Source organism: Tursiops truncatus, chromosome 2 (genome assembly GCF_011762595.2).
Source record: "Tursiops truncatus isolate mTurTru1 chromosome 2, mTurTru1.mat.Y, whole genome shotgun sequence".
Lineage (NCBI taxonomy): Eukaryota > Metazoa > Chordata > Mammalia > Artiodactyla > Delphinidae > Tursiops > Tursiops truncatus.
Genome location: NC_047035.1, coordinates 68622874 through 68636294, shown reverse-complemented (window position 1 = coordinate 68636294; position 13421 = coordinate 68622874). Strand labels below are relative to the sequence as shown.

General features: G+C 34.4%; 1 protein-coding gene across 3 annotated transcripts in view; it reads right to left on the bottom strand.

Moving 5' to 3' along the window:
• The window catches only part of PRKD1 (protein kinase D1), a 334673-nt gene that overhangs the window by 74492 nt on the left and 246760 nt on the right, over positions 1–13421 (bottom strand). For 2 of the 3 annotated variants that reach the window (XM_073800594.1, XM_033851225.2), the window contains exons 3-4: positions 8662–8793; positions 7157–7317 (exon numbers count right to left, since the gene is read on the bottom strand). In XM_073800594.1, coding sequence (XP_073656695.1) covers positions 7157–7317; positions 8662–8793 — 293 coding nt within the window. Of the gene's footprint in view, positions 1–7156; positions 7318–8661; positions 8794–10454; positions 10589–13421 lie in introns of those variants that run through there. The other variant, XM_033851226.2, reaches the window with a different exon arrangement.

The following is a 13421-nucleotide window of genomic DNA, read 5'->3' as shown; positions in this document are numbered from 1 at the left end:
TCATACACTGGATTCACAGGCATATAATCTTTTGTGTCTGTTTTTTTCCCTAAATATTATTTTGTGAGATTCATTTATGTTGCTGAATGAATCAACATTTCCTCAATTCTATTGCTGTATTGCTGTATACGATTCCATTGTATGACTCTACCACTATTTATTTGTTTCTAGCTTTTAGCTACAATGAATAAAAATGTTAAAACATGCTTGTAACAATACCATTCACACTGGCACCCCACCAAGGTGAAATACTTAGGTATAAATCTAACAAAATATGAATAAGATCTATATGAGGAAAACTACAAAACTCTGATGAGTGACATAAAAGAGCAAAATAATGGAGAGAGATGTACCATGTTCACAGATAGGAAGACTCAATGTTATCAATTTGTCAGTTCTTCCCAACTTGACCTATAGATTCAATGCAATCCCAATCCAAATCTGAGGAAATTATTTTATGGATATCAACAAAGTGATTTTATAGTTTATATGGAAAGGCAAAAGACCCAGAATACCCAACATGATACTGAAAGAGAAGAATAAAGTTAGAGGACTGATGCTACCCAACTTTAAGACTTACTATAAAGCTATAATAATCAAAACAGTGTGGTATAAGAATGACAAATAGATCAATGAAGTAAAACAGTGAGACCCCAAATAAGCCCCCATAAATACAGTCAACTCACCTTTGACCAAGGAGCAAAGGCAATACAATGGAGCAAAGATGGTCTCTTCAATAAATGGTGCTGGTGATTCACATGTAAACAAATGAATCTAGACACAGAACTTACAATGAATTAACTTAATTAACTTAAATTAAAAAGTAAATTAATGCAAGTTAATTAAGTTAATTTAAATTAAAATTTTAACTCTATATGAATCATAGACCTAAATGTAAAACACAACACTATAAAAATCCTAGACGATAACATAGGAGAAAACCTAGGTGACCCTGGATATGGTGGTGCTTTTTAAAATACATAACCAAAGATATGATCCTTGAAAGAAATAAATGATAAGCTGGATTTCATTAAAATTAAAAACTTCTGCTCTGCGGAAGACAATGTTAAGAGAATTAAAATACAAGCCACAGACAGGGAGAAAACATTTGCAAAATATTAGCAAAAGACACATCTAACAAAGATTGTTATCCAAAATATACAAAGAACTCTTGGAACTTCTCTGGTGGTCCATGGGTGAGATTCCACACTCACAATGCAGGGGGTCTGGGATCAATCCCTGGTCGGGGAACTAGATCCTGCATGTATGCCGCAACTAAGAGGTCACACGCCACAACTAAGAGTTTGCATGCCACAACTAAGAAGTCCGCCTGCTGCAACTAAAGATCCCACATGCTGCAACTAAGACCAGGGGCAGCCAAAATAAATAAATATTAAATAATATATCTATAGACAAAGAACTCTTAAAATTCCACATTAAGAAAACAAACAATCCAATTTACAAATGGGCCAAAAACCTTAACAAACGTCTTACCAAAAAAGATATACAGATGGCAAATAAGCATGTGAAAAGAAGTTTCACATCATATGTCATCAGGGAAATGCAAACTAAAACAATGAGAAACCACTACACACCTATCAGAACACAAAATCCAAAATAACGACAACACCAAATGCTGACAAGGATGTGCAACGACAGGAACTCTCATTCATTGCTGTGGGAATGCAAAATGGTGCAGCCACTTTGGAAGACAGTTTGGCAGTTCTGACAAAACATAATCTTATCATATGATCCAGCAATTGCACTCCTTGATACTTACTCAGAAGAGCTGAAAACTTATGTTTACACCAAAACCTATACATGGATGCTTACAGCAGCCTTACTCATAACTGGCAAAACGTGGAAGCAATCAAGATGTCCTTTGTTAGGTGAATGGATAAATGAACTGTGGACATCTTGACAATGGAATGTTATTCCACTCTAAAATGAAATGAGCCATCAAGCCATGAAAAGACATGGAGGAAACTTAAGTATGTCCTACTAAGTAAAAGAAGCCAAACTGGAAAGGGTACATACTGTATGATTCCAACTATATGACATTCTGAAAAAGGCAAAACTATAGAGACAGTAAAAAAAATCAGTAGTTGGTAGGGGTTGGCTGGAGGGGAGGAGGGAAGAATAGATGAAGCTAAGAGGACTTTTAGAGCAGTGAAAATATTCTGCATGATACCATAATGATGAATACATGTCATTATGCATTTGTCCAAATCCACAGAATGTACAACACCATGAGTGAACCCTAAAGCAAACCATGGACTTTGGTTGGTTATGATGTGACTGGGTGATTATGATGTGTATGTCAACGTATGTTCACCAGTGTTAGCAAAAGTACCACTCTGGTGAGTGATGGTGATAATGGGGGAGGTTATGCATGTGTGGGTGGCAAGGGGTATATGGGAAATCTCTGTGCCTGCCTTTCAGTTTTGCTGTGAACCTAAAACTGCTTTAAAAAAGTGAAGTCTAAAAAATTTTTAGAAATTCTGGTACGTATTTTTAAAAATTAAAAAAAATTCTGGTACATATCTTTCCATGCATGTCTATACACATTTCTGGTGAATATATACCTAGGAGTAAAACTGCTGAGTCGCATGATATGCATATGTTCAGCTTTAGAAGACAACTGCCAACCGGATTTCCAAAGTTGCTGAACCAATTTATATTCCTAGTAGTAGTGTATGTGAGTTCTAGTTGCTCAATATCTTCACCAATACTTGTTACTGTCAGTTTTTTTCCCCCAACATTAGACATTCTGGTGTACAGATATCTCATTGTAGATTTAAATTTAGACTCTGATAAATAACGATATAAAATACATTTTCATGTTTATTGGCTGTCTTCTTTTGTAAAGTGCCATTCAAGTACTTTGCCTGTATCTTAAATAAGGTTGTCTGTCTTTTCAACTTTTATAGATGTTCTTTATACATTTGGATATGACTCTTTTACAAGATATATATACATATTATATACATTGAAAATATCTTTTCCCATTCTGTGACTTGCTTTTCCACCCTTTTAATGGTATATTTTGCTGAAAATAATTTGTTAATTTTAATGATGTCCAATTTACCAATTTTTTTCTTTTGTCATCAGTGATTTGAGTCCTATTGAAAAAGGTTTTCGTGACCCAAGTTACTGTAGATACTCTTGTATGTTATCTCCTAGAAGCTCCTAATCTACCTAGGATTTATTTTGTATATGGTATAAGGTAAGGTCAAGATTCATGTTTTCCATATAGATATCCCATTGGTTCCAGAAATATTTGTTGAAAAAAACCATCCTTTTCTCACAGCAGTGGTACTGTTGTCATAACTTAGTTGGCCTGTATATGCGCATAGTTTCTGGACTCCTTCTATTCTGTTTCATTGGTTTATTTTCTGTTCTGGTGTAATACCACATTGTCTTAACTACAGCTTTATGATATGTTTGGAAATTCTCCAGCTTTGTTCTACATCAGGGGTTCTCAAACTCAGCACTACTGACATTTTGAGCCAGCTACTTCTTTGTTTGGGGGCTGTCCTGTACATTGACCTCTCTGTGATTTCCTTATTTCTGAGACATTTGTCCCTCAAATCCTGGTTGCCTTGGTTGCTCCCAGGTACCTTTAAATATTGTTTTGTTATGTTCTGTTATACTGTATTCAGCTTTTATAATTGTCCCTTACAGGAGAGTGGTCTGATACAAGCTTCTTCATAGCTAGGAGCAGAAGTTCTGGAACAGATTATTAACTTTTTTTGCCTAAGACTAAGCCTTGTATAACATGATTTCAAATGGCTTTAACTCTTCCCAAACACCACAAGAACATCTGCAAATTTTTAAAAAGATGAGATGATTTTTAAAAAGATCTAGATGATAAACAGAGATATTATAGGATCATTTAATCTTGACTTCTCCTATGCAATTGTCTAAAAGTTTATAAAACTGATATAATCTTAATAAGTATACATAATGAAACAACATATTAGTGTGTCCTCCTTAAGTACCTACTGAGTTTTTCTTGTTTCCTTCTAACATAGGTGATGATGTACAAAAAGATATACACCCTTGCCGAGCTCTTATGCCATAAATTGCCTACATTTTGGATTTTCTCAAAAAAGGACTGCATCATGGTTGGAATAATGGATACAGTTTAGTGCCGAAGTTGATGACAGACAAAGCTTGTCATAAGATCTATGCTGTTATACTTTTTTTTCTATGTTAGCAGCAGTAGAGAAATCCAAGACTCAATTTATTTGCCAGAAATGGGTAAATTAATAGAATTACCAGTATTTTAATCCATATGTGAAATGGTGATTTTCCAGTCAAAATAGGCAATCAAGTGTTGAATAGAAAAATCATTTTCTTACATTTGGCAGAAAATCTATACTTATTGCAGACTTGCAACATGGGTGGTCTAATGGCATTACTTAGCAATGCCATCTTAATATAGACCATCATCCTTTTCAGAAATGGAAAATATTGTTTATTGTATACGGACTAAAAGGTTTTACTATCATTATCATAATGTTACCTTTGACTAGGCATTCACTATAACCTTTAAACTATAGTTACTGGCCTTTTATGTTTTGCACAGGGATGAAAAGAGACATATTAGCTGCACTCCGAGCATGCAAAGAGAGACATACAGGCACCCCACAGGGGCAAAAAGTGCTATGATGAATGTAAAACGTGCATTTGAGAGCCAATGTGTCATCAACACTATTACCAAAGGCATTTTTCATTTAAAGGTTACCCATAGGGCATTTTATATAAGGTTATGAAAGTTCATAATAACATTTTTCGAAGTATCCTGTGGCCCCAATATTTTCTCACCTCATAAACATATGATTTGATCAAACCTTTGTAAGCATTCTTGGCAGATATGGTTAAAATATGATTTTTAAAATGTATTTTTAAAACATTTTTAAGCATTCTACTACAAAAAAATTCCGTTCAGCAATAAAGTGCTAATGAATTTCAATATCTGATGTACAATATAGCTTGTAATCAAGTAATTCGAATAATTAAATAATTATGTAATTTGATTAAATAAAGCAATTAAAGCAATTAAATAATTTGGTTGAAAAACACAAAAACCTGCTTAAAGACTTTAGTAACCTAAATTAAATTTATATATAAATTATGCATTCACATTTATAAATATGCATGCATATAATAATTTCATTTATAAAGTCTAAATGATACATATGTGATGTTTGGAAGCATATATATATATATACACACATGTGTATGTATACATACATATGTGCATATATGTATATATTATTAAAAACTGAAATAGGTTTTTTTCTTAATTTTAGTATTCAAATTTCACACAAAATTAATTTAAAATACATCAAGCATATATTAAGAAACACATTAAAACAAATTATATACATGCAACTCTTTCTATTGACTTATGAAGTCTTTGCACAAAAGCCATCATTTTAAAATTACCCTGTATGACTTTGAAGAGATCAAACACTTAGCCTAATATAGAAAATCAAACCACTGATAAATGAAAAAGCACAGTAAAGATCAGCTTAAGTAACACCTCATCTTGGAAGTCTGGTCTGAATTCTCCAGGCAAACAATTAAATATATTCCTATTAATTCTTTTTGAAAAACTGAGTTTTAAAGGAAGAATCTTTAGCATTAATTACCTAGATTCTAATCTATTCTAATGATGAATAACTTTAGTTTACAGCTTTAGATTACTTATGAGATGTTAACTAACTTTTAAAAATCTTTTCCTGGTGAAACTGAAACCAATACACATTAACTTATAATTTTATTTCTTTAACTTGTTTAAAAATGTCTATTCTGTAAACAGTATGACTCTCAGAGATGGTACTTAAAAGCAAGAGTAACTGCTAACTTATAAAATCACTACCTACAAAAATTCAAACGAAATCAAGAAATCTCAGAGTTGGGAAGATAATAGGAGAGTTATTTGAAAAAGTAAATAGATTTTGACTTAAGCACCTTTCAGTAAGAGTATCATTAATTCTAACTAATACAACTGTATAAAATAATATACAACCACACATGCATTCTGAATAGTCACCAAAATATAATATATTCTTCTAGTTACTGGTGGGATTTAGTGCCTGACTTCCCCTAACAGGTTCACTTCATGAAAACACAACAAACTCCCACCCAAAAGTCACAGAAACACAGAGTACAGACTTTTCCTATTTATCAAAATAAGCATTCGAGTTATATGTCTGGCTTATGTTGCAACAAAATTTAAGTGATTTAAAGATCACAATGAAATATTTTCTGAACAACAGAGTAATTAATACAGCTTTTTAGAGATGGCTTCAAAATGCATTGCCCCTCTCCACCCCAGGGATTTATCTAACCTAAATGTTTCATAATTTTTATTTTTCTCTTTAATTGACTTTTGTAATTATTAGATTATAAAGAGTTTTTGTAATATCCACTAGCAGAGGGAGTAAAAATAGGAAACTTAAGCTCACACAATTAGCTTATTTCAGGATAATGTTCTTATTTTAAATAGTGCACATAATTACCACAACTTTTACTTTGCTTTCAATGTTTGGAAAATCAAAATTTAACTTTCTTAAAGAAAAATATTTAAGCCACATCCACAGATATATATTTTAGAGCCAATGGAAATATTTAAAGTATTAAATGCTATTTTTCCCATGACATTTGTCAACCAGTGTCACTTTGACATCAGCATGTATGCCTTTAATGCCAAACAATTAAAGACTTTCATCTTTTCATATGAGCGAAGTTCAGATTTTCTCCCAGAATAAACAGTCAACTATGCCACGAAATACTCTAATAATCATCAGAGAAGAAAATCTTTTATCTCTGGTTTCCAAATTTTGACAAACTATGTTTTGTCACATTCACGTATTAGTCTGTGCTGCTCTGGCTCCATGACCATGATGAAACCTCACAGATTTTAAAATTGCTCTAAGCTCACAGATAAAAGCAAACTCGAAGCTGTTGGATATTTGTTGAAGCACTGACCAATCTACAGCACAGGCCCTGAAGAAACACAGTCATTAACACCCTGGCTGTGTCCTCTCTCCCAGGACGCTGTCTTGGATTGATTACCACCGTTACCACATCGTCCTACAGATTTCTCATGTAAACGGGCAAATGGATAAACAGGAGGCCATACCAGAAGGGGCTCATCGGGGGCACTGGTGGAAAGCTCGGCAGATGCTGTGCGGACAGTGCTGAGCCCAGTAAGGGAAACATTTGAGAGCCTTCTCCGCCTCACGCCACTGCAATTGTTGGGGATTTTAAATGCACATCTCTTGTGGTAATTCAGCCCACATCCTGGAAGGAGAAAGTAAAAATGACTTTTGTTCAACTATAAATTAAAAGCTACTTTAGTATAAGTTGTAAATTATGAATTTTTAGAAACAGTGCTGCTTCCATTTTTCTTGCGGCTGTTCGAAAATGTAAATTTTCTTTTGAGCGTCTCCTGATTTATTTTCCCAATTTGTCAATAAGCTGGGTTTTGACATCTGATTTTATTGGATGAGCCCAGCAACTACCCTGGTTATCATTTAAAAAAATGTTTTCTAACATAAGGGACTTGGGCTTTGAGGGATCTAGCAATAAAACTCCAGTGAGATGACCTATTTTTAGCTGCCTCAAGTTCTATTGCAAGGGAAAATTAATCATAACGCTTCACAGCTTTTGACTTGCACTGATTTGAATCATGGCTCCACAACTTGTTTGTCTACATTGCCTTGGAAAAATTACTTCACCTCAGTTTTCCTGTCTGTAAAATGAGGATAATAACTACCTTGCAGAATTGTTGAGAAAATATGTAAAATACTACGCATGCTAGTTTCTACATGGTAGATAATTAGGAAAAAGCACCATTTTCCTCTCAATATTTCTACTGTTCATAGTTCTATCATGTAGTTTTACTGTTCAGAATTTCCCCATGTGTCACATAGCAGTCCAGGCAAATTTTCATAAAACTACACTTTAGGCAGACTTTCTTTCAGATCACTGTCTCTTAACTTCTCTTCTTACAAACAGAAATTCAGAAATTATGGTTATTTTATTTATGGATTTCATCACAAAAGCTTGGGGTTTTTGGTCAAAGTTCAAACAGCTCTATCCCTCCCCGCCCCATCCTTCATCAAAAAAGAGCAAGGTATGATTTGGTCCGTTTTTAAGATTGTATCATGGTATCCTATAAACCTGAATTATGCACTTCAAGGATTTCTGTCCATGGAGGATGATAAAACTATGATCTTGGTGTAGAAACTGGGTACACGTTCCAGCCTGCCACTCAACAGCTGAGTGACCTTGGATGGTTTGATTAACCTCCTGAATCTCAGCTCCTTTCAGCAAACATTTATTGAATGCCTACTATTCCAAGTTCTGGCTTAAGATGCAAATTATATGTTTAGCCTGTTAGCAAAATAAACAATACCTTTTGGGAGAGAAACATATCCACATGATATAGGGGAAAAGATAGGAGAATCTGGTTTCCCAGATCAGGGCTAACATGTTGAAGATAGGAAATGAACCGAACAGAATCCATGCAGTACCCAGATCCCTGGAAGGTATCTGAAGGAAAGAAGGCATTGCAGAAGAGGGCACGACATAAGTAGCTAACTCCAGCATGCGTTCCACTTGGCTGGGGAAGGAATACCTTACCTTCACATTTAAGGCCTTGACGCACCAGCCCCCATAGCATTTCTCCACAGTGATCACAGAAAGCTGGAGCTCTGTACGAATGAACAAAGAGAGTGTGGGGGCGAATCTGAAAGTCTTCAAAGGTGGCGGAAGCTGTGAAAATAATAACATTGAAAACTAAGTTGAATAAATACGCTCATCTGTAGATAATTAGTATGCCAGATACTTAACATGCAAGTATGGGTATAACTGGGCAAAGTCAGGAAAGATAAGATGCAACACTGCTTGAATTTTAGCCATTCCACTCCATTCTTCTCAACCACAGCTTTGTAAGTGGTGGCAAAGGAACCTCTTTCTTGTCTTCCTGCTTATCAAGGTCTCAGGCCACTTCAAAAATAGCCAAAACGCTAGAACAAAGAATGAATGAAAGAATAACTCAATTCAATCTATAAATGCGGGATGTTGCTTTAAAACACTTTGCTTTTTCTCTTACCTAAATGAGCCAGAGAGGTATTCAGAAATATTAATGGAAAGGAAACACTTGATGAATGGAATTTAGACAGATCAGAAGACAGTGTACTTGAATATGACCTTGAAGAAGTACATTAGAAGGGTGGGGCCCAACTGGAAGCAGCCTCTTTTGGGGAGATACAGTTGTTTGAACTCAGGCAATATAACCAAGCATTTAAACCCTGACCTAAAAATAACAAGCAGTCTCTTCATCAATATGCCAAACAGAGGGATTTAATACACACACTGGTGAATTTCAGCCCACTCTGATAAATATATTTTAGCAAATCATATTCATGCTATAGGGTACTTTTTGTTATACTTATTGTTATTTATCCCATATGGTATTCGTACAGAGTATTGAAATTCATTATGTTTTAAAAATTATACTTTTCCACATGATATTTTTATTATGTTATAAAAATAGTTCACGGTTTTTTGGTATTGCTTAAATCAAGAAATAGAAAGGTACAGATAAATGAAAGTGAAAGACCACCCCTTTTCCCCAAATTCTAGTGTGTAGGGCTATATCTTTCTGGATCTATTTACACATATAGCCCGATATTAAGGCTGCCCGTAATAGTCCAGGGAGTGCTGACCTACGAGTGAGAAGAGCTGGATGAGGCTTTGCCATTACCTTACTGACAACTCACTGAATCATCACGAGCCTCAGTTTCCCATACATAAAAAGGGAAGGTCTGACCAATGGTGACTTCTCCTAACCCTTAAAGTGTAAACTTCCATAAACTTAGAATAGAACCATATGCACTTGATTTCGTAAGGTTTTATGCAAAGAGAATTTGGGGGAAAATTTAGGCCTTAAATACATCCTTCTATTCTGCCTTCCCTTCTCTTCCTCCTGTTTGTCTTCTTGCCTTACTTTTTCAACACACATTTGTTAAACACCTTTTCAATATTGTCAATGGCACCGTTCCAGGGACAGAGATGTAAAGATAAGTAAGACATCTTTACAGAGCCTACCAGACCAGCAGAAAGGCAGATAAAAACAAACAAAAAAACTCCACAATAACTATAAAATAACTTCTAAGGTTCAAAGAAGCTACAAAATTTGGCCTAAGTTACTAAACAGAACTAAGACTACAACCCACAAGTGTTTTGTCCCCAATCCACTGTCCTTTTCATCATACCAGTGTTACATCTTACCTTTCCTAACTCTGCCCAAAGAGTTGTATCCAACAGCTCCATAGTGAGGGAAATAAACATCTGCAGTTTTCCTGACGGTGTCTTGGATAGTAGGTATGGGCTAACGAATCACCTGTGGAGTATACTTATGAAGTGCTTACCTTGGTAAGTATGCAAGGTGTGACAGAGTGAACGCTGAAACTGTAGGCAATTCATCTCTGCTAGATAGGTGTCCAAAATTATGAGGACAACTTTGAGGGTATCACATCCCTCAGGGCAAGTGACAACAGAACATGCAGGAAAGTGAATCACTTCAACCAGAAAGGATATTACTGATAGTTCACAGACGTATATCTGGACCATAAAAAGAGATTAAAATTTTTAATGGGTCAGTTTTCCCTTGAATAAAAGTACTTTATTCCAAATTAATATGCTTTACTATTGGAAATCATCCATCAACTTATTAAAGGTACTAGTTTTACTCAATGGAAAGATAATGAGAATAATAATAAGGTTAAGATTTATTGAGCTATTACTGTATACCAGACACTACACTAAGAGATTAAAGTGTGGGAAGAAGGAGCTAATCAAAGAAGTGCAGCCAAGTGAGTTGCTCTAGCATTGCCTACAAGGAGTTCTGATTAGTGTCAAGGTTCCTTACAAAAAGGATTCCAATTGAAATAAGATTGGGAAATTGTATTATTATGTTTCTCACTTCAAGTTTCACAATATTACAGTCAACGCTTATTCTAAGTAAATCAGTAAAAAAGTATGGTTTGGGTTCCAGTCAACTACTTTTATAATTTGGTCAAAGTGTGTCTAATTTTGTAAATGCTAAATCTTCTTTAAAATTGGTCTCTCACAGTCATGGACAAATTTGTTTTTAAAACATCAAAGAAAATAGTTAAAGAAAATACTTTGTGCCAACCATTAACTCCTAACTTCTCCCCTGCCTCTCCCCCCATCTCCCACCCCTGCCAAATGTCACCCAAACAATGGTGACAATACCATGATAGCAATTAGTTGAATAATTAAGGTAGTTTTCAAAATAAGGAATGTTAGAATTTGACAATACTAATACCTAGATGTGTTCAGATATTTTTTGAATTAATCAGAAAGAATATAAATAATTAAAAAGAAGATTTTCAATGACCCCCCCCCATCCAGTTTATGTCAGGTACGTTTGTTTTTTCACTTTCTGAAGGGGATTAACATTCATAAGCAGTTAGCACCCTTGACTTATGTTTAAATGCCATTTTCTAAAGTTCAATTTTAATATTCTCCTGTTAATTTTAGAATAATTAAATACATTTTTTAAAATAAAACTACCAAGTGTGGTGAGGTTTCACATGCATTTGAAATCAAAGCACAACATCCATTCATTATGAATTTACCTGTTTCTGCACCCTGGGGGAAATCAGCATTAGCTGAGTGTATGCATGCCATCTTGCCTAATCACAAAATTGCACTTCAGAGATAATCACTTAGCACAGGAAAACAAAGTGAATGCTGTAATTCCATTTCACTTAAGGTTTGGAAGCAAAATGGACAGATAAGAATAGAAATACTAAAGTGTCTAGAGATTCCAAGAGAGAACAATGTGCTATCTGTCAGTATGTCATAATCAATCAGGTGACCTAAATTAAAACCATATGACAGGGCTACAAACTAAACACAATGGGCCCCTTATACTGGTACCTGTGTATCTTTGATTTGCTTTGTTCAGTCTATTGTTATACTCCACGGTGCAGGAGAGGAGAAAATAACATGCTTTCCTTAGTCACTGAGCATTTAAAACAGGTAATTGAGCCAAAAACTCTAAGATAATCAGTACTTCTTTTAAGGTTCATGATAAATTGTTGCACAAAATGGAATAAACTGTTTGGTTAGCAGTACAGAAGAAATCAGGCTTCCAAAGCAAAATAAATAATCTCTGGAGGTCAAAAATATTTGCATAATAAAATCAAATAATGTCCTATCTTCCAAGAGTTTTAGTAATTTATTTTTACTGGTAATTTTGGCAATTTGGGAGAAGTGTTCTGGCATTGCCAAGTTGGAACAGGTATAAGAAGAAGAAAAGCTTAACACATTTCAAGTATCATCTCATTCAATTTTTCACAAGGACTCTATGAAGTAGGTACTATTGTCCCCACTTTATAGATGAGAAAACTGTCTCAGAAAAATTAAGGAGCTGCCCTAGGTAACACAGGATCTTGATTCAGACAGCCTGACAGCTGAACCATACAAATTCTCTCAGCGACTCTGAATCTAATCATCATATTCTCTGACCATCAAAATTCTGTCGATTATAAAGCTGCATCTTTATTTTATGAATTACTAGCAAAGACTTAAGAAACACTGCAATTAAATACAACACACCACTATTGTAAGGTGCATCCTTAATTCAGAGATGCAAAAATTACTGAGGAAAAAAAGTCCATGAAATAATGTATAAAATGAAATTAATTCAGTTCATAGTCAAAAATTCTTTTAACATGCTTTCTGCATATACTCCATTTTTTGAAATCCTTCTCCCTCCAAACAAATTGGAGTTAGTAACAATAACTGGTTTTAAAATTTTTACAAAAATCAAAGGTAATGATAACTAACACCCAATTCGAGTTTTGTGTCTACATGATAACCAGTGTCATTCAATTGATAAGTCTGGCCCAAAGCAAAACATTATGAAGCTTTTAAAAATTAAGATTTGTTGTAGATAAATTTGTTTTTTTCTTAACCTCTGGAATATTGAAAATAGCTTCTGAATATCACTCTCCGCACATAAATACAAATACTCATCAGTTTTAAGGTATTCTGTGGATAAGAAACCATATTCACTTTAACATCCTATCATTCATCCATACACACACATAATAGATACACATAAGTAATCCTCTGTTCCGTGAGAGCTTTCATTAGTGGAATGATAACTATTCACAAATCAGTTTACTGTATTCGTAAATATCTCAAATTATTAGAAATATTTTTTTATATTGAGTCCCAAACTCTACTCTGTAATTTCTATTTGGAGGTGATAGTTCTAAAAGCAAGCATTTAAATTAAGACATTTTTGTGTCTTTCTTAAATCAGCTCATGTAAGTCAAGCAGGCCTAATACCTTCAAGCATA